The 26,867-nt window shown below is 45.8% G+C and overlaps 1 protein-coding gene across 2 annotated transcripts; it reads right to left on the reverse strand.

Annotated features, from left to right (window-relative positions):
- Positions 1-1,625: 1,625 nt before the first annotated feature.
- VANGL2 (VANGL planar cell polarity protein 2) lies at positions 1,626-26,842 on the reverse strand. 2 transcript variants are annotated; one of them, XM_070950861.1, is made up of 7 exons: positions 26,772-26,842; positions 23,070-23,190; positions 21,881-22,488; positions 13,498-13,628; positions 6,610-6,745; positions 4,239-4,470; positions 1,626-2,218 (listed from the first exon to the last, which is right to left on the reverse strand). In XM_070950861.1, exons 1-7 carry the CDS (start codon positions 26,840-26,842, stop codon positions 1,958-1,960), a joined length of 1,560 nt encoding a protein of 519 aa, XP_070806962.1. In that variant the 3' UTR covers positions 1,626-1,957. The 2 variants fall into 2 exon arrangements, with proteins under 2 accessions (XP_070806962.1, XP_070806961.1); XM_070950860.1 differs by having other exon boundaries at positions 13,492-13,628.
- Between the last annotated feature and the right edge of the window lie 25 nt (positions 26,843-26,867).

A 26,867-nucleotide genomic window follows, 5' to 3' on the forward strand; every position in this document is an offset into this window, starting at 1 on the left:
ATCCCTCTCCCAAAGCCAATGCCGTGATTTAAACTGGAATATTCTGATGAAGGTGTAAAGCAGGCGTCTCCAAACTTGGCAATTTTAAGACTTGTGGACTTGAAGACAAAGCTGGCTGAGGAACTCTGGGAGTTGAAGTCCACAAGTCTTAAAGTTGCCAAGTTTGGAGACCCCTGGTGTAAAAGGCTTTTAAGACCGTTTGGTTCAAGGCAAAACCGTCACTGCAATTTCAGAAGGTCCCTTACTATGGCCAGGTCCTCTCCCAAGAATTAGAATTATTTTAAAAATGTGAATCATAGTGATAACACCCAGAGGCCTCTCCACCCCAATCTTCACCCTTCAACACAGGACCCCGAATGAGGTCAAGCAGCCCCAGCACCAGCTGAGCACCCTAACTGCAACCCCTATCAGATCTTCATCTGCAAAGTCCAACATTAAAAAAAAAAACACAAAAAACCCACATTAGATTAAATGGAAACCACTGTCGAGAAAACCCAGCAGAAAAACTGGTGACATTTTCTTTTTTAAAAAAAAAAAATTCTGAAAAATGAACTGCAAAAAAAAAATCTTCTTAGGATCCCAACGACACTTTAAAGTAAGAGTTTCTCAACCTTCAGCCACTTTTAAGACAGGTGGAATTCTGGGAGTTGAAGTCCACCCATCTTAAAAGTGGCTATTGTTGAGAACACTGCCTCAAAATGACATCATCACTCTACTGGTGAGTGATTGGTCCTCAGCCAATCAGTAATTTGGGGGGTGGGAGGCGAACAGGAAAACCCTCTGCGAGCTGTCTTGTGTTGGGGGTGGGCCTGACATTTAGGGAGGGGGGAAAGGCAAAATGCAGACAGGAATCTTCCAAAAGGAACAGCCGGATCTAATTTTTGCACATGCAAAAGTGCAAAAAAATCATCCTGCTGATTCAAAGGCAGGAAAGGGGTTCCTTGCTCACATCCCCCCATAACCCTCAACCCCCCCACACACACACCACCACCGCTTCACACCAAAGCTTGCTCAAACCACAGAGCAATGAGGAGTCCCCACCACCTTGTGGTCGAGTGAGTGACTCAGAGGAAACGTATTTACAACACAGTGAACTTCTCTAAAAAGCACAGAGCTCTTGACAAAAAAGCCAGCCTCTTCTTAAAAATGTCCCAACCTCCCTCCCAGCCTTCGTTTTGTGATGGACCTGTTGAAGTTCCAGCCAGCCCAAGACCTCCAGAGGCTGGAAGGATGGCTCCAGGAGGCTGGCTGGGTCCCTCTTCCCTTGGACCTCTGGGTCCCCCTGGGGGGATCCCCCCCAAACCTTGTGCAGTTGGACCTCAAGAGACCCAGGGAGACGACAACAGCACCCAGCGGCGTGGGTCGAGGTGGGGTGTGGGTCTGGAGGTGCAGGTGCAGGTGCCGGCGTGTAGCTTTGTAGAAAACGACATTCACAACAAGTTCCTTAGCCCGACCATGTCTGCAGGTGCTGGTGAAGACAGAGTTAGCCCTTAGAATTTGGCACAGGTAACTTCCAGCAATTCATCAGGAGGGACGGAGGGAGGGAGGGGTGATGCTGTCCTTGTCACCCACGCACCTCCTCAGTTCCTGGGGGGCTTGCTACAAGGGAGGAAGGGAGGGAAAGAGAAAGAAAAAGAAAGAGAGAAGGAGAATGAGGGGGGGGGAGGGCGGGAGGGAGAGGAAGGAAGGAAGGAAGGAAGGAAGGAAGGAAGGAAGGAAGGAAGGAAGGAAGGAAGAGCGGGCCCCTTACCTTCCCCTCAGTTGGGGCCACAAAGGAGGGGGGGAAGGAGGGGGAAGCTCTGGCATGGAGGTGGTGAGGCAGGCGCCCCAAGAGGGTCTTCCACCGAGCCCAGGAACCCTCTCAAACCCGAGAGACGCAGGCTGGCGCCAGGCCATTGCCTCCTCCTGGCGGGGAACCGCCTTCCCTGGCATTCAAGCCCCTCGGCTCCGCCGTGGGTCACACCGAGGTCTCCGATTGCAGCCGCATGACAAACTTGTGTGATTTGGGGTCCACAAACTCCTCGGAGAGCTTAAAAAAGGGGATCTTTTTGGTGCTGACCACGAGGCTGAAGTCATGGCGCTTCAGGACAAAGACCACCCCGTCTTTCAGCCCATTGGTCACGGGCTCCTCGCTGACCAGAGTCCACTGCTTGGCCAGCCAGCGGTCCTTGTGGTACTGGATAGTGGGCCCTGCGGTCAGGTAGCGCTCCAGGAAGGCCTGCAAAGACGGACGGAGAGAAGAGCCGGTCAGCCTGACTTTAAGGGTAACAAACAGTGGTTTACGAGAAAAGTTTGCAATTCAAAGGGGTAATGCTAAACCAAAGTCAGTAAATGAACTGTTGTTAAGTTGAGGATTACCTGTAATAGTAACACCAACAATATTATTTAAAATGAAGGACCTGCTAAGAACTGATTTATCAAATCGACTCGAGTTAAATATTATCCATTTAACGCTCTTTTGATTAGGTCCTTGGGCGCCCCCTGGTGGCGCTGTGGATTCCCTGGTGCCCGGGAGCACCCGGCTGCTAATCTCAGCCTTGGGTGGTTTTAAAACAACGTGAGAGTTAAATCAGATACTGACTTTACAGCCGATACGAGGTCAACTATTTTAAAATATGTGTGCTCTATCTCTGGCTGAAATCTCCGTGCTGTCTGATAAAGTCAAATTTAATTTGAACAGATTTTTCCAGAAAATTTCTTGCACAGAATTGCCTTTTAAAATGCACAGAAGAATTCAGAAACCAGCCAAAATGAAATAAAGGTTAAGTCCTCAATTTACAACCACAATTGGGGCAGAAATTTCCACTGCTAAGCGATGCAGTCATTAAGTGATTTGTCAACCTGACCTCACCCAATTTTATGACCTTTTGGCCATGGTCGTTCAGTGAATTCAGCTCCCCATTAACTCTGCTTGTCAGAAGAACCCTGGGAAGGTCCAAATGGGGATTGTGTGACCGAGGGGACGCTGCAATAGTCATTAAGTGAGGAGACTGGGCGTAAGTCACGGACTATTTGCCCCAACAGAAAAAAATTAAACCAAAACTAAGAAGCCAAAAATACTGACTCCGCAACAGTTCCAAATTCAGGACCGTTCACTATCCTATCCCATTTGAACCTCCATGTTCAAGAGCATTTGATCTCAGACTGTCAGATGGCACAAGGAGCAGCCGAATTGATTTGAAAATCTGCCTCCTCCTCCCCCTCCTATCACTAAAGAAGCAAGGAGCACCCCAGAACCTATCAAATACTCTTCTTTTTTTGGAAGAAAACTCCAAAAAGCAATCCCCAAGATCAACTGGACCACAAGGGACCTTGTAGGTCATGTAGTCCAACCCCTCACCCAAGCAGGAGACCCTACATTTCTGACAGGTGGCAGTCCAGTCTCTTCTTGAAAGCCTCCAGTGATGAAGCTCCCACAACTTCCGAAGGCAACTTCTGTTCTCACTGTCAGGAAATTCCTCCTTATTTCCAGGTTGAATCTCTCCTTGATCAGTTTCCATCCGTTATTCCTTGTCTGGCCTTCAGGGGCTTTGGAAAATAGCCTGACCCCCTTCCTCCTCTCTGGGGCAGCCCCTCAAATATTGGAAGACTGCTAATATGTCTCCCTTGGTCCTTCTCTTCCCTAGACTAGCCAGGCCCAGTTCCTGCAACCGTCCATTGTATGTTTGAGCCTCCAGTCCCCCCATCATCCTGGTTGCTCTTCTCTGCACTTTTTCTAGAGTCTCAATGTCTTTTTTATAGTGTAACAACCAAAACTGGATGCAGGACTCTGGGTGTGGCCTTACTAAGACCTTATAAAGTGGTATTAGGACCTCCCTTGATCTTAATTGTATTTTCTTTTTTTATTCAAGGATCGATGCCAGTGAAAATCAAGTGGATGAAACCATATTTATTTTGGAATCCTACATCAACAGCACCATCAGGCACTGAGCCATCGGCCGGAGCTCGAAATAATCCCATCTTCTGATTTTTAAAGTCTGATTTGTTTTGTTTTCATATAAAGATGAAAGCGGGAGATTTGTCCTTTCAGACTTGAAAGATTCTGTTTAATGTTTAATGCCTTACAATAAAGGTAGAATTAGCTTAACTGGGCGGGTTTCCTCTATGGCCTCCCTGGATAAGGCTGACCGTCTTTCTGCAGAGTAATCCAACCAGAGCAGAGGACCTGCGATGGGAACCACCAGCTGCTCCCTGCAGTCCCGGTTCCCCCTCCCGTCCCCACCTCCCCCCTCGGCTACCTTGGGCGTCATGTCGTGGGTGATGCAGAACTCCAGATGCTGAAGGATGCTCTCCATGGTGTGGTACGGCTGCTGTTTGGTGGTGCGCAGGTACTTCTGCATGGCCCGGGCCATGGAGGCGAAGATGGCCTGGGCGGCCTCCCGGGGGTCCATGATCTCCCGCGGGTTCTTCTGGTCCTCTTCCTGGAGCCGCTTGATGTGTGTGAAGGCCTCTTCCACAGCCACCACCAACCTGCAGAGACGGGGACCTCGTCATAGCAAGCCACGATCTCCAAAGCATCCCCACCCCTACCTCAAGGACCAACCAGGATGGAAATCCACCTTCGGCACAGACTAAACTGCTCACCATGGCACACGCATTCACAAAATCCGATTTGAAGTTTTGCCAGCAGAGGGAAGAAGTAAAGGGCCCCCAAAACAAGAGGAAGAGAAGAATGAAGAGAGGAGGATGCTGAGGGAGGACAATCTTTCCCCTAACTTCTCTAACAGATTACCTGGATTTACTTCACCCTCCAATTTGCACCCCACCAGGATTTCCAGATTTGACAGTACAATGTGTATTTCTGCATTCTAATCTGCTTACCGGGTGCTTACAACTGGGATGTGGAAAGCCCATTACAACTCTCCTAATCTTAATGTTAATCCTATTACTCAGGACGGCAGCCTGCGTGAAGCTCAGAAGCATAGCAGCCATTTCAGCCAAGGCTGAATCTGTTTTCCAAATGGATAAAAAGAGAATATTTGCAGCTTAGCTTTGAACTGTAAAATCATTGCTGCTCTCTAAGGTTGGTTGGGGTTTTTTTTGCAGACATTTCAATACCCAGCTAGGTAACATTATCAGTGTTAGAAGGAAGTGGGGCTTGTGGAGGAGGAGGACTGAGGGGTCCTTGGTGCTCTCTGAGCTTGGTTGTTTTCTTGTAGACATTTCATGACCCAACTAGGTACCATATTTTTCGGAGTATAAGATGCACCTTTTTCCCCCCAAAAAGAGGGTGAAAAATCTGGGTGCGTCTTATATTCCAAATGTAACCCCGCCCAGCTTCTCAAACGGAGGTTTCAGAGGCTGAAAAAAGCATCAGAAACGAAGCTTCAGAAAAGAAGCCTCCAAACAGAGAGGCTTTTTTTCTGAAGCTGTTTCAGAAGCTTTCAGAGGCAGGAAAAAACGTTTTTTCTGAAACAGTTTTAGAAGTTTTAGAGGCTGAAAAAAAAAGCAAGGCACAGAGCTTATAACCAACAAACCTGTTGCTAAAATTCACCTCTGGGAACAGCTGATTGGGGGTATTCCGGGAGGCTGAGCCACCCGCCAATCAGCTTTTTTCTTATTTTCCTCCCCAAAAATTAAGGTGCGCCTTATTTTATTTATTTATTTATTTTAATTAGATTTGTATGCTGCCCTATCTCCATAGGACTCAGGGCGGCTCACAACAATTAAGATATACAATCTCAATCCAAGTAAGAAACATGTTAAAATACATATTAAACGCATATTAAAATACATTAAAAATCAAAACCCCATCAGTCCAGGCTGGGCAATTTAAACAGCCATGTTTTTAGTTCGTGGCGGAAACTGCGAAGGTCAGGGGCCAACCGGAGCCCCCGGGGGAGTTGATTCCAGAGGGTGGGTGCGCCCATAGAGAAAGCTCTACCTCTGGGGGTTGCCAGCCGACATTGTCTAGCCGACGGCACCCTGGGTGGACCCTCCCTGTGAGAACGCGATGGGGAGCTGTTGCTGGTTGCAGATGGTCCGACAGGTATCCTGGGCCTAAGCCATGTAGGGCTTTATAGGTCATCACCAGCACCTTGAATCTCACTCGGAGGGCAACCGGCAGCCAATGCAAGTCGCGCAGGAGAGGTGTAACATGGGAGTCTCGGGATCCTCCCATCACAACCCGCGCGACTGCATTCTGTACCAGCTGAAGTCTCCGAGTGGTCTTCAAGGGCAGCCCCAAGTAGAGAGCATTGCAGTACTTATACTCCGAAAAATATGGTAACTTCATCAGTGCTAGCAGCAACCAGTCACTAGTTGGGTAAGGAAACGTCTGCAAGCAAAAAACCAAGGGCCCCACAGTTTTCCAAATAATTCTAAAGCCGAAGCCAATTAACACTTGGGGTCATTGGATAAGAGACGGGCAGCAAATAAATTTCATAAAGAAATAAATGAGAAACCTCCAAAACCAATTCGGCCATTCCTTGAAAGCAGAGCTGATCCGAGGATTTTTCTCCCAAACCAACTCAAGAATTCACACAACCACAAGGGTCCGATTTCAGCCGCCAGGAATCCTCCCTCTGCGGGAACCTGAGCCTGGTTTTTTTCCCAGCTGGGAAAGACACCCATACGCACACACACACGGTCCCTTTTGAGGGAACCCACCTGGCTCGCCGCTTTCGCACCCGGCGCTCATGTTCTGCTTCCTCGTAGTAGTACTCGTTGTGGCTATTGTCCCGCCTCCGGGCAGCTGCAGCGATAACAGCCCGCGATTGGCTGGTTGAGTTGTTGGTTGTGTTCTCTGGAGGGAGGAGAGAGGGAAGACCAATGGAGTTATTTTAAGGTTGTTGTTTTTTTATTTTATAGACAAACATTTAATACATCATTCCTTCCATGTCACATCTTGGTGTTTTCTCCATAACTTCATCTTTTTGTTGTTTCTTCTGTCTTCATTATCACCCAATCTATTACAACCTATCTCCAAAAATACATAACTATTGATTTACTTATCTATATCTCTTTTCTAACCAATGATCCCATATCTTAAAGTATTCTAAATCCTCTCTTTCTTTAATCATCAAAGTTAATCTATTCATTTCTGCACAGTCTATTTTTTTTTTAATTACTTCTCCTTCCACAGGTATTTTCTCTGCTTTCCAATTTTGTGCAAAGACAATCCAATCCTTGCAGCTGTTATTACATGTATAATCAAATAGGTATTTTCTTTGCTAGTTTTCTCTGGAAGGATACCCAGTAGGAACAGCTCTGGTTTTAAATCAATACGTTGTTGTGTCATTTCTTCCAACCATGTCTTCATTTTATTCCAATAATTTTTAGCTTCTGGACCAATGGAGTTATTGAGGCGCCTCTCAAACCTCCTCAAAGTGGAGGGTCATAAACACCATCAATCCAGCAGAGGGCTGGACTAGAAGACCTCTAAGGTCCCTTCCATCCTGATGACTCTAAAGGAAGAGTCTGTCTCTTTGCTAAACATTGGTGGGGAATAACATGCCTAGCAGTTGTCCCCATCCTTGCTGAAAAATACAAGCAACCAAAAAAGAAAACCTGGGTCACCCTAGTCTCCATTTCATAGTCTAAATCAGCGTTTCTCAACCTTGGCAGCTTGAAGATTCACACACAGTTGGAAGGGACCTTGTAGGTCATCTAGTCCGACCCCACCCCCCACTCCCATCCCGGTCCAAAGCAGGAGACCCTACACCATTTCTGAAAGATAGCAGTGCAAGATGTTTGGACTTCAACTCTCAGAATTCCCCAGCCAACTTTGATTCATGACCCACAACTGAGAATTAAACAATGCAAGTAGTTAATCAGGCATTGTCTCAGACACAAATTTACGACCATTTTACCACCATCGTTAAGTGGTTCCCCCCACTGACTGTAGAGATTCTCAGTCATCTAGATCATGGCTGTCCCAAAGGTGCTTTTTCAATTTGGGATGGACCCCCCTGGAATGAGGTGGGAGTAGGAATGGATTTCCAGAGGAAAAATTGCAGACTACAGGAATCATTTGCACCACTCAGGTGACCCTGAGGACACGGATAAACCTCCAAGTGGCCTCAACGACCCTCTCAAAGGATGCAAATGGCCAGTTGTCTGCAAGGAATATAAATCCTTCTATTCCCCTCCATCCTAGTCAGAGCTGAAGAAGCTCCTTGGATGAGAAGCGAAACGTCTTCAAAAGAAAAAAACCAGAAAGTCCAGTTGGGATGATCCATTGACTTAAGCTTGTAGGACACCTGCCAGGAAGATCACAAATTGCGATCATGTGACTACAAGGCACTGCAACTGCCCTAAATGCAAGCCGGTTTGCCAACTGCCCAAATTGTGATCACATGATTTGCAGGGGTGCTGCAACTGTCATAACTTTGAGGATGTGAACTAAGTCGCTTTTTCTGAGGCCATCATATTTTCAAACCATTGTTAAACGAACGGTCTTCAAACTTGGCAGCTTTAAGACTTGTGGACTTCAACTCCCAGAATCCCAGACTTCGACTCCTATGCTGGCTGGAGAATTCTGGGAGTTGAAGTCCACAAGTCTTAAAACCACCAAGTTTGAAGACCTCTGCTTTAGCCCCACAGCATATGGATAAATCCCCAGGTGAACACCCAAAGAACCAGTCCATGTTTAATCTGGAAGGGGGGTGGGTGGAAGAAGGACGGACATGGTGGCTGGGGAATTCTGGGAGTTAAAGACCACACATCTTGAAACTGCCCAGGTTGAGGTCTAAAGCAATCAAACAATCAACATTTCTACCCAGCCGGGGAGATCAGCTGCCCATCTAAGCTACCTTTTACACAAGAGAAGCAAGAACGCAGGAACCATGCTGGCACAGGCTGGCACCCTGGATTGGCATTCAGTCCTCACAGGCATCAGCACAGCCTGCCCCCAACCTGGCACCCCCTAAACAAGCTGAGATTATCTCACCGGTAGCTGGGAACTTCGGAATTAGCATCGTCAAAGACATCTAGTGGGTGCCAGGCTTGGGATGTCAGCAGAATAACAGAGACGGAAGGGACTCTGGAGGTCTTCTAGTCCAACCCCCTTCTCTATACCATTTCAGACAAATGGCTGTCCAGTTTTTTAAGAAGCCTCCAGTGATGCACCCACAACCTCTGGAGAGAAGCTGTCCCAGGGGTTAATTCTTCTCACTGTTAAGGAAATTCCTCCTTAGTTCTAATAAGTTGCTTCTCTCCTTGATGTCTTCCCATCCGTTGCTTCTTGTCCTGCCTTCAGGTGCTTTGGAGAATACCGTGTTTCCCCAAAAATAAGACCCTGTCTTATATTTTTTGAACCCCAAAATAACCGCTTAGCCTTATTTTTGGGGAGGTCTTATTATTTTGGGGTGCATGGAGCAAGATGTGACTCCTCTTGCTGTCTTACCTGATTTCCAGCTCTATCTTCCTAACCCTAACCAGAGGAAATGGCGGGGACCGGCTGCACATACATTTAAATATTTTCGGGGAGGGCTTATTTTGGGGGGGGGGGGGCTTATTTTAACACATGCGCTCAAAAACCCGATTGGGCTTATTATCAGGGTAGGTTGAGCCCCGCTTCTTTGTGGCAGCCCCTCAGATATTAAAAGACTGGTATCGTATCACCCCTAGCCCAGTGGTAAAATCCAATTTTTTTTACTACCGGTTCTGTGGGCGTGGCTTGGTGGGTGTGGCAGGGGAAGGATACTGCAAAATCCCCATTCCCTCCCCACTCTGGGGCCAGCCAGAGGAAGTATTTGCTGGTTCTCCGAACTGCTCAAAATTTCCCATACCCAGTTCCTGTAACCATTTTTCATATGTTTTAGAGTCGCAAATTTTTATTTTATTTTATTTTATTTTTTTGTATTACGGAATATGGTATGCAGTATTCCAGGTGTGGCCTTACCAAGGCCTTATAAAGTGGTATTAACAACACTTCATGTGGCATGCTTTTTTAAAATTGTCTTTGTCTAATTTTTTAAGGGATTTGGGGAGGGGGGAAGGGGGTGGGATTGGAACTAGGGTTGTGGGTTTGGGGGATAACCCACCAAGGGGAGGGTCGGGCCCGGCCATGACGTGCGGCAGGGTGGGTGAGGGAATCCGGGGGCAATGGGGGGGGGGTCGAGCTTGTCCAGACTGTGTCTTTACTATCAGTACTGTGAGTGGGAGGGGTAGATATGGCCGGAGCAGGGGGCCATATCATGTTAAGGGAGCACGCACCCGCTGTCTCCAAGTGGTAGGGTGCTCCGGCCCCCAAGGCTCCACCCTTTCTCCAGGTTGCACAGACCCTCACGGCCCGGGCCTTCGTCTGATGCTGTGCAATGCCAGGTCCGTAGTAAATAAAGCCCCCCTCATCTGTGATCTTGTTCAGGAGGGGGGAGCGGACCTGGCGGGTATTACGGAGACTTGGTTGGGCCCGGAGGGAGGAGTCCCTCTGGTAGAAATGTGCCCACCAGGCTTCCATGCATTTCATCAGCCGAGGTCACAGGGGAGGGGCGGGGGAGTAGCGGTTATTATTAGAGAAGGCCTTAGGCCGAGGGAGACCACTGTACCTCAGACGGCCGGTTGTGAGTCCCTCCTTGTGAAGTGGGGCCATGGGGTTCAGATGGGCTTGCTGATCACGTACCTGGCTCCCTGCCACGTGGCAGCAGCCCTGCCCGAGCTACTCAACGTTATCGCCGCGGTGGCGGTTGATACCCCCAGACTTATGGTCATGGGGGATTTCAACCTGCCGTCCGTGGGTGAGGCGTCTGAGGTGGCTCGGGAGTTCATGGCTTTCATGATGGCCATGGACCTGACCCAGCTAATTCATGACCCTACGCACACAGGGGGAAACACACTGGACCTGGTTTTTGTCTCTGGACAGTGGTTGAGTGATCTTGAGATAGGGGACATAGTCATTGAGCCCTTGTCATGGTCGGATCACTCTCTCCTTCACCTTGACCTTCGAACCGCGGCACCCCGCCGCAGGGAGGCGGAACCGATAAGATGGTACCGCCCCAGGCGCCTGATGGAACCTGATAGGTTCCAGACGGAGCTTGGGCCAATTCCTGAGGTTCTGGCTCACGCCTCGGCTGGAGACCTAGTGGCCACGTGGGATAGGGCGGCCGCTGGAGCTCTGGATCGAGTCGTGCCTTTGCGGCCTCTGACCCGGCGCCGATCTCGCCTGGCTCCTTGGTTTACCGAGGAGCTGAGGGAGATGAAGCGCCGGAAAAGACGCCTAGAGAGTAGTTGGAGGGCTAGTCTTTCTGAATCGGACCGGACACTGGTAAGATCTCATATTAGGAATTACTTAGTGGCGATAAAAGCAGCAAAATGTGCTCATTTTGCTGCTCTTATTGCGTCATCAGATGATCGCCCGGCCGCCCTGTTTAGGGTGACCCGCTCCCTGCTCCACCAGGAAGCGCGGGAGGACCCCTTGGAGGGAAGAGCCGAGGATTTTGTTCAGTATCTGCATGACAAAATCACTCAGATTCGGGAAGGTCTGGACTCTGACTGGGTAGATCCAGCGGGGGTGACGGAGGCAGGTCTTGAGACTGTTATCTGGGATGAGTTTGATCCTGTGACCCCAGATGACGTGGACAGGATTCTGGGTAGACTGAATGCGACCACATGTTTGTTGGACCCGTGTCCCTCCTGGTTAGTGCTGGCTTCCCGGGAGGTGACGCGAGGCTGGCTCCAGGGGATTATAAATGCTTCACTGGGTGAGGGTGTCTTCCCCGCTGCCCTTAAGGAGGCGGTGGTGAGGCCCCTCCTCAAGAAGCCTTCCCTGGACCCGGCAATATTGGCTAATTATCGTCCAGTCTCCAACCTTCGTTTTGTAGCGAAGGTTGTTGAGAGTGTGGTTGCGGGACAGCTTCCCCGGTACTTGGATGAAGCATCGTATCTGGATCCGTTCCAGTCGGGTTTCAGGCCTGGGTACAGCACAGAAACGGCATTGGTCCATTGGTTGATGATCTCTGGAGGGCTCGGGACAGGGGTTGCTCCTCTGTCCTGGTCCTGTTAGATCTCTCAGCGGCTTTTGATACCATCGACCATGGTATCACGCTGCACCGGTTGGAAGAGTTGGGTGTGGGAGGCACCGTACTAAGGTGGTTCTCCTCCTTTCTCTCTGACCGGTCGCAGTCTGTGTTGACAGGGGACAGAGGTCGACCCTGAAGCCCCTTATATGTGGGGTGCCGCAGGGATCGGTCCTCTCGCCCCTTTTGTTCAACATTTATGTAAAGCTGCTGGGCGAGATCATCCGTGGTTTCGGGGTGAAGTATCATCAGTACGCTGACGACACCCAGCTGTACATCTCCACCCTGGACCACCCCAACGATGCCCTTGAAGTGATGTCCCAGTGCCTGGAGGCCGTACGGATCTGGATGGGGAGGAACAGGCTCAGGCTCAACCCATCCAAGACTGAGTGGCTGTGGTTTCCAACGTCCCGATATAGTCAGCTGGTGCCATCGCTGACTATTGGGGGCAAATCATTGGCCCCCACGGATAGGGCTCGCAACTTGGGCATCCTCCTGGATTCATGGCTGTCTTTAGAAGAGCATTTGATGGCCGTGACCGGGAGGATTTTTCATCAGGTTCGCCTGATCCGCCAGTTGCGTCCCTTTCTAGATCGGGACTCCCTACGTACAGTCACTCATGCCCTCATTACCTCTCGGCTGGACTATTGCAACGCTCTCTACGTGGGGCTCCCCTTGAGGTGCACTCGGAGGCTCCAACTGGCGCAGAGTGCGGCCGTGCGGGTGGTTATGGGAGCGACATGGAGTTCCCATGTAACACCTCTCCTGCGCGAGCTGCACTGGCTCCCAGTGGTCTTCCGGGTACGCTTCAAGGTTCTGGTTATCACCTTTAAAGCGCTCCATGGCTTAGGACCTGGTTATTTACGGGACCGCCTGCTACCACCAATAGCCTCCCACCGGCCAGTACGCTCCCATAGAGAGGGGCTCCTCCAGGTGTCGTCGGCCAAACAATGCCGGCTGTCGGCCCCTAGGGGGAGAGCCTTCTCTGTGGGGGCACCTACGATCTGGAACGAGCTCCCCCCGGACATACGGAGGATCCCGGATCTGCGCACCTTCCGTCGCACGCTTAAGACTCTTCTATTTCATCAAGCCGGCCTGGCCTAAATCTTCCCCCTTTTAAATGTGGAAATTTTAAATTTGTTTTAATTATAGGGTTATAGAGCCATTTTGGATTTAATTTTTCTTTTAAATGTATTTTAATGTTTATATTATATGTTTTTTAATCTTGGCTGTTCACCACCCCGAGTCCTTCGGGAGAGGGGGCAGTATAAAAATTAAATAAATAAATAAATAAATAAATAAATAAATAAATAAATAAATAAATAAATAAATAAATAAATAAATAAATGTGATTTTGACCCAGATCACGGTCACCCCGGTCCAAGAACCCAGCAATCAAGTTAGATCTCCAGGAGATCTGGTTGAAGCCTCTGCCTCTTGGAAGCCGAGCTTGAGAGCCGGAGGAAAGACAGTTCTTGGCTCCCGTGGATGGAAGATCGAAGCTGCCGCTTCAGAAGGGGCTGCCAACGCTTACCCTCGCCAAGCGAGTAGACCTTGAAGCCAGACATTTTCTTAGACAGAACCGACTTGGGCAGGTTGAGCAGAGCCGGGTTGTAGACGGGGAAATCGTGGTAATAATTCTCCAGGATCCACACGGCGACTCTCTGGATGCTGCAGAGAAGGAAGCGTTAGATCCAGCGTTAGTTGGACACAACAAGGTAACCGGAGCAATCACCGAAGGATCCAGTTACATAGCACAATACAGGTAATTCCCGGTTTACGAACGGTCCCTTAGTGAACATTCGAAGTTACGTGGTAAGCGTCCCCTAGCATTTGCAAATAACTCCCGAAACTACAAATCTTGCAGCATCACGGCAGTTGTCTGCCCTTACAACCAACCGCAGAAGCTCTGCAACATTTGTCCTGCACGTTGCAGGCCGAAATGGAGCTTCCGAAGGGCAGATCCACCCCTCTGACCAGTGGTGAAATCCAAATTTTTTTACTACTGGTTCTGTGGGCGTGGCTTGGTGGGTGTGGTGTGGCTTGGTGGGCATGGCTTGGTGGGCATGGCAGGGGAAGGATACTGCAATATCTCCATTCCCTCCCCACTCTGGGGCCAGCCAGAGATGGTATTTGCCGGTCCTCCGAACTGTCAAAATTTCCATTCCAGGTTCTCCAGAACCTGTCAGAACCTGCTGGATTTTACCACTGCTCTGGGGCTAGAATGAAATGCATGAAGCTTCGGCGACGGCGGTGATTTTCTAAGACCGCCAGCCCCGCCGCCTGTAGAGCCGCCCCGCGAACGAGGAGCGGCTCGAAAACTCCGAAATCTTGAAGATTGCAGGAGCAGAGACAGCAGGGCACAGGTTGAGCCCCTGTAACCCCCCCAGGGAATTGTTTCTGGGGGTGAAAACAGGAGCGGCTCCCTTCCAACCTGCGGAGACTCCGGGCGGCGTGGGACGATTCTGCCTTCAGCAGAACAAGCCGACAGCAGCAAACTCTTAAAGTGAGAGGAACTAATTCTAACAAATAGCGGAAATACCAACTTGAATCCAGAAACCTGAAAATTGCAAGTATTAGTGCTTTATTGACTTTTTAAATCAAGAGAAAGTGAGCGAGTGAAAGTGATTTGGAAAAAATATGGCGTCCAGCGCTTGAGTTAACGAGCTAGTGAAAGTGGATTTGTGAAGCCTCTCTGCTTTGCTACAAAGTTGAAAAGTTGCTACAAAGTTGTCTTACCTAAAGGAAAACATTTCTTTTTGCTAAAATTTGACTTTGCTTTACTTCAGTTTTATTTGACTAAATTTGGGGGACTTTTTTAGAAGCTTTTGTGGAAGAGGGAAAGGAAAAAGAACTTCCCTCTTTAGAAAAATTAGCCTACGTGGCACAATGGCTTCAAAGAAGCAGGAAGGGAAGGCATCAGGGGGGGGATCCCCCACACACAAACATCAAACGCAACTTCCCCCTGCTCAACAACTACAAACTCAGAAAAAAGAACTTGATGTGGGAGATTTAAAAGATTTTATTGCTAAAACTTTGGATGAAAAATTTCAAGAATCTCAACAGGAAATAGATCATAAACTTCAAAAATCACATGAGGAATTTCTGCAGGAAATTAATGAAGTTAAAGATATGGTGAAGCAGAATCAAAATATGGTGACCAAAAAAATATCAGAAGTGGCGTCTGGCCTGGCAAATTTTATTGGGAAAGTTGATTTTAAAGTTGAAGAACTCAAATTAGAAGTTAATGTTAGGATGAAAGATAATGACTATAAAATTGAAGAAGCTGATAATAAAATGCAGAGAATTGAAGATGAGATTGTCATGATACAATTCCGGGCGATGGAATTTGCCATACGGCTTCGGGGAATTCGAGAGGAGGAGAGACAGGATTTGAGACAAGTTTGCTCTGAAGCCCTGGCTAAGATCTTACAAGTTAACCCTGATTTGGTATTTCACAAAATAGATAAAATTTACAGAGTCAACTCTTGGGTGGCCAGACAAAGACAATTGCCTAGAGATGTGGTCATATACTTTACTGAGAGAGAAATTAGAAATGAAATCCTCCAAAAATCTTTTCACACCTCTGTAGAAGTGGGGGGCTCACGACTTGTAATTTTTAAAGAATTACCTCCTAAAATGCTGAAAGCTAGAAAAGAGTTTGGTTTTCTTGTTAAGGAACTGAAAGACTTACAGATACCCTTCCGGTGGGATGCACCAGCTGGGATAATTTTTAGATATAAGGGAGAAGGATATCGATTGAATACCGTGGAGAAGGCACAACATTTTTATAGTACTATTCTTAAGGAAAGAACACCATCTCCACGTACATCTACAGTTTTGGAGATTAAGGAGAACAGCCCAAGCAAGAATTAGAAAATGTGCAAGGTGCAGAAGGAGGTTTTCTGAGTGAGCCCTTGCTGGATTCTTCTCCAATTTTGGATTTGATTCAGCTGACTGAAGTTAAAGATCAACGTATAACTAGAGCTCAATCCAAGCTACTTAAACAAAAGCAACAACAACAACAGGAAAGACAAGACAAGATGGCAGCTAAGAGTACCCCACAAGAGAGTGGAGCTATGGGAGGAGCAAGATCGAAGCTTTTGGATGAACTTCAAATATTTTGCTCTGCGCTCCAGAAACAGGCCGATGACCCTTAAGTGTTTATCTTGGAATGTTAATGGGTTGAATTCAGCACAGAAAAGGAAGAAAATATTTACATATTTGAAACAATTTAATAATGATATAATTTGCTTACAAGAAACACATATTACAACTCAAGATCAGAAATATTTGATAAATTCAAAATTAGGAGTGCATTATATATCTTCAACTTCGCAGAAAAAGAATGGTGTGGTTATTTATGTAAATAAAAAATTAACAGCAAAAATTATAGAAGTAGATCAAGATGGTAGGTTTGTAGCAATTGAATTGCTTACAGCAAATGGTCAAATTCTTTTGATTGGAATTTATGCTCCTAACCAACAACAGGATTGTTTTTACAAGATGTTACATACTAAAATATTGCAATGGGACTATAGATCTATTTTATTTATGGGTGACTGGAATGGAGTAATTGATTCTAAATTAGATAAAAAGAGCTTGGCAAAGTCTAGAATTAGACTACCGCAGACTTTTTTTGATATGAAAGAAGATATGGAACTAAAAGATGTTTGGAGAATACATAATCCGAATGAATTGGATTACACTTTTTTTTCCGATAGACATAGATCCTTTTCTAGGATTGATTTTATTCTGTTGTCAAATGATTTACTTATTAAGACAAAAAGAACAAAGATTTTTCCAAGAACTTTGACTGACCATAGCCCTGTATGGATAGAAATTGAGATGGATAAGGTTGAGAGACGTTCTTGGAGATTAAATGAGAACTTGTTTAGATATGAAAAAAATACAATAGAACTTAAAAAGCATTTGAAAGAATTTTTTGAAATAAATTTGAATAAAGGTACCCCAATTGAAATTGTTTGGGACGCTAGTAAAGCTTATATGAGAGGGGTACTTATCTACATGAATTCTAAACACAGACTGTTCCGACAAAAGAAAAGATCTGAGTTGGAAATGGAAATAAAGAATAAGGAACAGTTACTTATTAAAAACCCAACAGATGAAAGAATAAGAAGTGCTATAAAACTTTTGAAAGACCAATTTCAAATGCTTATGGCGGAACAAGTTGCAACAAGTTTACAATACGCAAAGCATAATACATTTTGCAATGCTAATAAACCGGGCAGATGGTTGGCTTACACACTGAGGAAAAAACAAAGTATACGGACTATTGATAGTATTGACATTGGAGGGAAAGAAATTTTTCAACAAAAATTAATTAAAGAAGCTTTTGTGGATTATTATACTAAATTATATGCCAAAGAAGAGGTGCAGAATGGACTTATAGAAAAATATTTAAAGGATAAGAGAATTACAAAAATTACTGATCAACAAAAGGAAAGAATGAATTACCCTATAACAGTGGAGGAGATAATAGCAGCAATTAAGCAGCTAAAAACAGCTAAAGCGCCTGGCACGGATGGTTTGACAGCAGTGTATTACAAAACTTTACAAGCTGAAATGGTGGAACAACTTAGAGATTTATTTTGTAATATTCAACAAGGGGGTAAAATACCCCCATCTTGGACAACTGCTTATATATCTTTGATACCAAAGGAACAAGTTGGTCCTAAAAAACCAGAGAACTACAGACCAATATCTCTTTTGAATACAGACTATAAAATTTATGCGAAGGTATTAGCCAACAGGTTGATGCCAGTAATTCAAAAAGTGATTCATGAGGACCAAGCGGGATTTATTGAGGGCAGATATATGAAGGATAATGTAAGGCAAGTAATAGACTTATTGGAATATCTTGATAAGAATAAACAGATTTCTGCAGTGCTGGTTTTCTTGGATGCGGAGAAAGCCTTTGATAGAGTGGATTGGAACTTTCTACTAAAGACTTTAAAAAAGATGGGCTTTGGGGACCAATTTATACAGGCGATTTCAGCAATTTATCAAGAGCAAAAAGCACAGATTATTATTAATGGAAGTTTGACGACAGAGTTTAAAATTGAAAAAGGAACAAGACAGGGATGTCCGTTGTCCCCACTTTTATTTATATTAACATTGGAAGTCTTGCTAAATATAATACGGGACTCAAAAATCTTGAAAGGTATAGTGATAAGGCAAGAGGATTATAGAATAAAGGCATTTGCAGATGATCTGGTTGTTACCCTATCACAACCAATGGAATCAATAATCCTGATGAACGACATTATACAAGACTATGGTAGAGTTTCAGGTTTTAAACTGAACTCAAAAAAGACTAAAATGATAGTTAAGAATATGACACAAGATCGTAAACATGAGCTTGAAAGGAGGGCAGGTTTTGAAATTGTACCTAAGGTAAAATATCTTGGAATTCAGGTTGCAGAATCAAATATGAAATTGTTTCAAAATAATTACGAGGTGTTGTGGCGAGAGGTTCAGAAAGACATGGAGACCTGGAAAAAGCTGCAACTGTCTTTACTTGGAAGAATAGCAGCAGTTAAGATGAATATTTTGCCAAGATTTCTGTTTTTGTTTCAAATGATTCCGGTGCTTAAAAGTGATAAACAACTGAAAGTCTGGCAGTCTGGTGTGAATAAGTTTGTCTGGAACGAGAAAAAGCCGAGAGTGAAATTGAAAATTATGCAAGATGTTCCAGAAAGAGGAGGCCTTAAACTCCCAAACCTACAGTTATATTATGATGCAGCAGCTTTAACTTTAACAAGTGACTGGTTTGGAAATAAAAAGGCTGGAATATTGAATGCAGAAAGTTTTGATCTTGAATTTGGATGGCATGCTTACTTATTTTATGATGATAAAGTTGATAAAGTATTTAAAAGTCATATACTCAGAGATTCTTTGATGAGAGTTTGGAAGAAGCACCGACTCAAATGGGATTATAAAATACCGCTATGGCTGGATCTTGGTCATACCTTGTGGAATACAAATATAATGTCACTCGGGGGGTTTTTATACAAAGAGGTTCTTTTTACAGATGCGGGCAGATGGCAGCTGAAGACATTGCAGACACTGTTGGACGAAGGGATTAATTTAACCTGGTTACAATATAATCAATTACAAATGAGATGGAAAGAGGACCAAAAAACTGGTATTATGTTGCATGAGGAAGAATTGGTTAGACATATAAGAGAGAAAGGTCCAATGCATATTAAAAGGCTTTATAATGTTTTGTTAGAAAGAGATTCAGAAACGGAATTAGTTAAAGATTGTATGATTAAGTGGGCACAGAATTTTGAAGAACCAGTGATGCTGGAAACTTGGGAAAAAATTTGGGTTCAGAATGTTAAATTTACACAGTCGCAAAACCTGAGAGAAAATTTTTATAAAATGTTTTATAGATGGCATTTAGATCCTAAAAAGTTGTCATGTATGTACCCTAATGTTCAGCCAAAATGTTGGAGATGTGATTGTGTAGATGCTACATATTATCATGTTTGGTGGACCTGTAGGAAAGTTAAGGCTTTTTGGATAAAAATTTGGTGGGTCATGCAGAATGTTTTGAAGAAAAAAATTCAATTTTCTCCACAATTGTTTTTATTGGGTATAGTTAAGGGTTTTACACGGGGTGAAATAAAACTAATATTGTATATGATAACAGCAGCTAGATTGTTGATAGGTAAATATTGGAAGAATGAAGCTTTGCCTACTATCGAGGAATGGACTTTGAAGATGGCCAGCTTTGCAGAGATGGCGAAGATTTCAGCGTATCTAAAAGATTGTTCACAAGAGACTTACGAATGGGAATGGAAAAGGTGGATAGAATATGTTCAGAACAAATACCAAACCAGAAAGTATCAAATAGCTTTTATTTGAAAATAATGTATTAGAAATATTTTTATGTAAAGAGACAAAGAGGAAAAATTATATAGGGGGAGGGATGGGTTCAGGTTTATATATTAGTGTTATTAGTTATGAGTATGTAATAGGGAAGTCTGGGGGGGGAGGGTTAGGGAGGGTTAGGGTGGATGGGAAGTTTGGGGAGGGAGGTGGGGGGGTGAAAAAAGGGGTGAAAATGTAATTGTAAAACTTTTGCAATAAAAAAAAAAGAATAAAAAAAAAAAAAGAAGAAAAAAAAAAAAACAAAAAAAAAACAAGTAATGAAATGCATGCATACTTACATTTCATAAATATTAATATTTGGAGCTAATGGAAGGGCTCTCCACTCATGCTCTCTACTTGGGGCTCCCCTTGAGGAGCACCCGGAGGCTCCAGCTGGTCCAGAATGCGGCCGCGCAGGTGTTATGGGAGCGACGTGGCGCTCCCATGTGACCCCCTCCTGCGCGAGCTGCACTGGCTCCCGGTGGTCTTCCGGGTGCGCTTCAAGGTTTTGGTTACCACCTTTAGAGCGCTCCATGGCATTGGACCGGGGTATCTACGAGACCGCCTTCTGCTACCAATAGCCTCTCACCGACCAGTACGCTCCCATAGAGAGGGGCTTCTCAGGGTGCCGTCGGTCAAACAGTGTCGACTGGCAGCCCCCAGAGGGAGAGCCTTCTCTGTAGGGGCACCTGCCATCTGGAACGTGCTCCCCCTGGAGATACGGAGGATCCCGGATCTGCGGGCTTTCCGCCGTGCCCTCAAAACATTCCTATTCCAGCAGGCTGGCCTGGCCTAACTTTTCTTTTAAACTGTTTTTTAAATTTTAAATTTGTCTTATAATTTGGGGTGTTTTAAATTTGTTTTCTGGGCCAAATTATTAAATTGTATTTTAAATGATTTTTTAACATTTGTATTATATGTATTTTATCTTTTGGCTGTTCACCGGCCTGAGTCCTTCGGGAGTAGGGCGGTATATAAATTCAATAAATAATAAATAATAATAATAATGTGGTAAATTTCCCACTCTGTCACATGAAAATCTGAAAACTGGGAGATTTCTGCAGGCTATACACAGTATGTGGTCAGAAATGCCAAGGTGTGCTACAAATGTCCTCTAACGTAGAGGCAGAAACTTGATTGCCCAACTGTGACTGCCATTTTCACAACCACGCGCTTCAAGGTATTGGTTCTCATCTTTAAAACGCTCCATGGCTTAGGGCCTGGATATCTACAAGACCACCTTCTGCCACCGATAACCTCTCACTGGCCAATACGCTCCCACAGAGAGGGTCTCCTCAGGGTGCCGTCGGTCAAACAATGTCGACTGGCGGCCCCCAGGGGGAGAGCATTCTCGTGGGGGCACCCGCCCTCTGGAACGAGCTACCCCCAGGGATATGACTGATCCCGGACCTCCATACTTTCCGCCGGGCCCTGAAGACTTTTCTATTTCAGCAAGCCAGGCTGGCTTAAAAGTTTTATGGGTAAGGGGTTTTAAATTGGGGAAGCCAAATTGATTTAATTATGTTTTAAATTATTTTAATTTTCATATTGTATGTATTTTAATCATCGCCCTGAGTCCTTCGGGAGAAGGGCGGTATAGAAATTTAATAAATAATAATAATAATAATAATAATAATAATAATAATAATAATAATAATAATAATAAAATGTGAGTCAGTTGCTAAGTATCGGAATGTAAATCAGGTGATCGTGGAGATGCTACAACAGTCTCAAAGTGTGAAAAATGGTATTAAGTCCCTTTTTCCAGTGCTGTTGTAACTTGTCACTAAACGAACTGTTGTAAGTTGAGGACTACCTGTAGAACTAGAACGACTGGATGGCAGAAGCTAGTCGTAAGCATCTTGGGTTCTAATCCAGAAACCTCTGGAGGACCACTTGAGCACCATCGGCATTGACAAAATCCCCATCGCTCAATTGCAAGAGGGGGCTTCCATCAGCCGCCCCGCCTGTCCCTGACCACAACGAGATACCCCCAAGCCCCTCTGACCCTCCACCACCCTTACCTGAGGTGCCCCACGTTGTAGAAGCGGCTGGCCCCATCGGTGGAGCGCACCACCTTGAGGGTGAAGTGGGGCTGGAGCTGGCGCAGCTCCAGTAAGACCACGGCCAGGTAGTGGACAAAGAGCAGGGCGTCCACCAGCGAGACGGCATACTGGACAATGCCCTGGTAGTTGGTGTCGCGGGAGTCCAGGATGCGAACGCCGTAGAAGAGCCAGTAGGAGGCCACCAGGAGGAAGACCAGCACCATCAGGAGAGCGCGGAAGACGAAGATGCGCGGCAGGAAGGCCTTGGGGCGGCGGAAGAAGAGCGCCCAGCTGCCCAGCAGAAGGATGAGCAGCTTGAAGGCCACCGAGATGAAGAGGCCCTCGCAGGGGGTCCCGCAGGGGCTCAGCTGCTCCCCCCACAGCAGCTGGGGCAGCAGCATGAACGCGATGGGGGTCAGGAAGGAGAGCAGGGCCAGGGCCCCCGCCAGCGAGACCCCCAGGTGGCGGGAACAGTCCAGGTGGGCGCTGTCCTCCATGTCCTTGGTGATGCGTGTGATGTCATCGTGAGAAATGCTGTGCTCCGATGTGCCGGTCACCACAGTGGTCGTCTCGCCCCAGTTGTCGTCCTGCCGGGAAACAAAGGCCACGTCGGGGGGTCAAAGGGGGTTTAGTGAAGTCGATAGTGAAACAGAAGGGGAGTCTTCTGGACAGGAGAGCTGCCCTCTGCGGTTGCAAAGGATCTGTCCATGGCACCACGCAGGGACCCCAGCAGCCCTGCAGCCCCTCCAGTCGGCCTCTGTCCCCCCCCCCACCCCACAGTGGATGATGGAGAGATATGAGAGAGAGAGAGAGAGAGAGAGAGAGAGAGAGAGAGAGAGAGAGAGAATAGATAGGTGGGTGGGTGGATAAAAAATAGGATGGATGGACAGCTGGCTGGCTGTAGAAATTGGATGGATGGATGGATGGACGGAGACAGACAAGCAGAATTCAACACCTCATAGACACAAGAAGTGCTGCCATTTGTCCTTCCTGCTTCCCCCCTTAAGCCCATGCCGGAAATACCCCCATGTAGGGAAGCCTCCCCAAATTCCTCCAAGAGACCCTTTCATTTCATCCCTGGGGAGGCCCAACCCCCCCTTCCCCTCCCCCTCCCCCAGGAGGCAAGAGCGAGCCTCCAAGCCGGCTCCAGGCCTGTCTGCCCACTCACCCTTTCGTCCCCTCGGGTCGACTCGTTGTCCAGCAGGGGCTCCCCAGGAGCCTGGATGGTGACCGATTTGTCCCCCCGGCTCCCATCTCGACTCTTGGAGCGGTGCCGCTCTCGGCGGTCTCTGTGGGGCAAGGAGGGGGGGGGTCCTGAGAGTTAGGGGGGGCTGGCTCAAGTCACAAGCATTGCAATACCCATCTTCTCCCTACCCAGTTGCTCCGTGGAAACCGGAAGGCAGGGATCTTGCACACAGGCAGTCCTCGATATACGACACTTTGTTTAGTGACTGTTTTGAAGTTACAACGGCACTGAAGGAGGTGACTTTTTCACAATTAATGACTACTGCAGCATCCCCACGGTCACGTGATCCAAATTCGGCTGCTTGGCAAGTAACTCATATTTGTGACGGTGGCAGTGTCCCGGGATCATGTGATCCCCTTTTGCAACCTTCGGACAAGCAAATTCAATGGGGAAGCCAGATTCACTTAACAACCATGTTATTAACTTGACAACTGGAATGATTCACTTAGCAACTGTTGTAAAAAAAAAAGGTTATAAAATGGGGCGGAACTCACTTATCAAGTGTCTCATTTAGCAACAGAAATTTAAGGCTCAATTGTGGTCATAAGTTGAGGACTACCTATCATCCTATTTTACAGCCTCTGCCACAGTTTTTTTTTTCCTCCTTTTCACCACCAGACAGCAAAAAGTCTTCCTTAAATTATCCACAAACACAGGATAAAAAGGGGGCTTGGGGGCATCCCTTGCATGGAGTCATACGGCAAAGAATTCGAATCCAGGACAACCGGGATTAAATGTCACACTAAACCCCAGGAGTCTCCAAACTTTAGAGCCATTGAACTGGCAATCAATCTCTTGAGCTTCACACCAGATTCGGCCATAAATCACAGGTCCTTAAATCAGCCTTTCTGATTTACCATATTTTTCAGACTATAAGACACACCTGATGAGATGCACCTAAATTTAGAAGAGGAAAACAACAACAAAAAGTTTTTAGCCTCTGTGCACCCCATTTTTTGGCCCTTTTTTTGGGCCCTTTTCTAGCCTTTTTTCAGCCTGTTTTCAGGGCTTTTATGGCTCATTTTTGAGGTTTTTTGGTCCGTTTGGGGGGCTTTTTGGCCTCTTTTTTTTTTTTTTTTTTTTTTTTTTGAAAAAACCAGTGCTGTGGAGTCGGAGTCGGAGTCGAAGGAAATTTTGGGTACCTGGAGTCAGAGTCGGAGTCAGAAGTACAAAAAACTGAGGAGTCGGAGTCGGAACATTTATCTCCCGACTCCACAGCCCTGGAAAAAACGGGCTGAAAAAAGGGCCCAAAACTGGGCATGCGGAGGCCAAAGAAGGGCTGGCGGGTGGGTGGGGCTTTGGCAATATTCAGTCTATAAGACGCACAGACATTTTCATCCCCTTTTGGGAGACACAAAAGTGCATCTTATAGTCCAAAAAATACGGCAGGTAAGGTTCCCAAATATAATGCCATTTGACTGGAATCCTTATTGCAGAGGAGCATGAAGCCTCCAGCGCCACAATCCATTGTCCAATTCGGCACAAAGAACTCACAACCTCTACACAAATCTATGCTCTGCAACCACCCATTTCTCAATCTCAGCAACGTTTAAGATGTAGGGGCTTCAAACAGGGACCAGCAGGCAGAGGGATTCTGGGAACGGAAGTATTTTAAAGTTTTGGGAGATTGAAAAACACGCCTCTAGAGCTTAAATTCTAGGCTTCTTCCTTCGGCCCTCAAGAATTAACTGATTCTTGGAGGGTCTCTGGGTGACCTGTGGGAAATGGGGGAAATGTCCAAACAGAATTAAGTTATGCTGTCCCTTGGCTGAGGGCCACCAAATCCAGACTGCAGCGTTCCAGTCCATCACTAGGTGGCAGCACAGACTTCCAGTTCTCTGGCATCCAAATTTTGATTTTTTTAAAAAAAAATATTTTTTATTGAGTATTTTACATTTTAAAACCAAGCACACAATAGCAAAAGAAATCAAGAGACAAAAACAAAAAACAAAAACACATGTACACCAGACGTTAAAATACACTGCTCAAAAAAATAAAGGGAAGACAAGCAGAAGACCTCCGAGATCTGAATGAATGAAATAGCCTTATTAAATCCTTTGTTCTTTACATACAGTAGTTTATACACTGCTCAAACAATTAAAGGGAACACAAAACTACTGTATGTAACGAACAAAGGATTTAATAAGGCTATTTCATTCATTCAGATCTCCGGTGTCTTCTGCTTGTCTTCCCTTTATTTTTTTGAGCAGTGTACAATACTAACAACAGATATATACAATTTTACAACTTTCTGCATCGACTTTTGTCTTTACTCTTAGCTTTTATCCTCCCGCTCCTTCTCTTTATTTTTAAATATTCATAATTAACTGTTTTGTTAGCAGGATCATTATTTATATTTATATCCAGTATGTTAATATCTGATTTCACTTTATATTCTTATTTCTTAATTTGATTTCTGTTTTCCAACCATGTATAAAACCTATTCAACACTTTATAATAATCCGAGTCTTCTCTTCCTTTGATCTCCATTGTTAATTTATCCATTTCAGAAGGTGCTGGCCATTCTAGCGTTAGCAAACAACACCCACAAAGGAGAATATTTGTCGCTCAGGGTTGAAACAAGAGGTCTCTGGTGCTCTCTGAGGGGTCCTTGGTTGTTTTCTTGCAGACTTTTCATGACCCAACCAGATAACATCACCAACTAGAACGGATGACGTTACCTAGTTGGGTCATGAAATGTCTGCAAGAAAGGACCCCTCAGAGAGCACCAAGGACCCCCAGTCCTCTTCCTCCTCCTCCTCCTCCTCTCTGTATACCTTTCTCCCTTCCAGCGCTGATGATGTTACTTAGTTTGGGTAATGAAACATTAGCAAGAAAACAACCAAGCACAGAGATCACCAAGGACCCCTCGCAACAAACCATGTTTAACGGCAGAAAAGAATGCCCGAATGGGAAGGGATCTTGGAAGTCTTCTAGACCAGACCCCTGCTCTAGCAGAAGGCCCTAGGCCGGTGGTCACCAACTGGTGGTCCATGAGGAAATTTCGGTGGTCCACAGAAAAAATATTTGCAATTTTTTTATATTGCAATAAAATACTATTTATCTTCTTAGAAAATTCATATTAATGGTCCGCAGGATTTAAAAGTATGAATTTAGTGTTCCCTGAGGTCCAAAAAGTTGGTGACCATCCTGGACAAGTGACTGCCCAATCTTTTCTTGAAAATCTCCAGTGATGGAGCATCCACAACTCTTGAGATGAAAGCTAATCAATCTATCTTATCTTATCTTATCTTATCTTATCTTATCTTATCTATCTATCTATCTATCATCTATCTATCTATCTATCTATCTATCTATCTATCTATCTATCTAATCTATTCATAGGGCAGAAGGGACTTTCGAGGTCTTCTAGTCCAACCCCCTGCTCAAGCAGAAGACCTGATACCATTTCAGACATGTGCCTGTCCAATCTCTTCTTCAAAACCTCCAGAGATGGAGCACCCACAACTTCTGGAGGCAAGGCATCCCATTTATATCAAGTTCCTTTCTGCCCACCTTTTGTCCCTTGCTGAACCTTCTACCGAGGTTCTCCAGATCTTTCCAGGACCGTCCCCGTGTTACCTCCTCCACCTGCCCCAAACTCAGCCCATCTGGCCAGCTCACCTGGGCTTCCTGGAACTGCGCGAGTGCCCCGATTTGTACGAGTACCCTGAATATTGCGATTCGTTGTCCATGTTGTCTGAACGCCGAGCCTTGTAG

This window comes from Pituophis catenifer, unplaced genomic scaffold (assembly GCF_029215685.1).
Source record: "Pituophis catenifer annectens isolate HBS135680 unplaced genomic scaffold, rPitCat1.0.hap2 SCAF_10, whole genome shotgun sequence".
Taxonomy (NCBI): Eukaryota; Metazoa; Chordata; class Lepidosauria; order Squamata; family Colubridae; genus Pituophis; species Pituophis catenifer.

Excerpts from the sequence above, each read along its gene's own strand:
- VANGL2 (XM_070950860.1), bottom strand. The coding sequence starts at position 26,842 with ATGGACAACGAATCGCAATATTCAGGGTACTCGTACAAATCGGGGCAC. Across the intron at positions 22,489-23,069 it reads CGACCCGAGGGGACGAAAGG|GACGACAACTGGGGCGAGAC; the intron begins GTGAGTGGGCAG and ends GTTTCCCGGCAG. Across the intron at positions 4,471-6,609 it reads GTGCGAAAGCGGCGAGCCAG|GTTGGTGGTGGCTGTGGAAG; the intron begins GTGGGTTCCCTC and ends CCGTCTCTGCAG.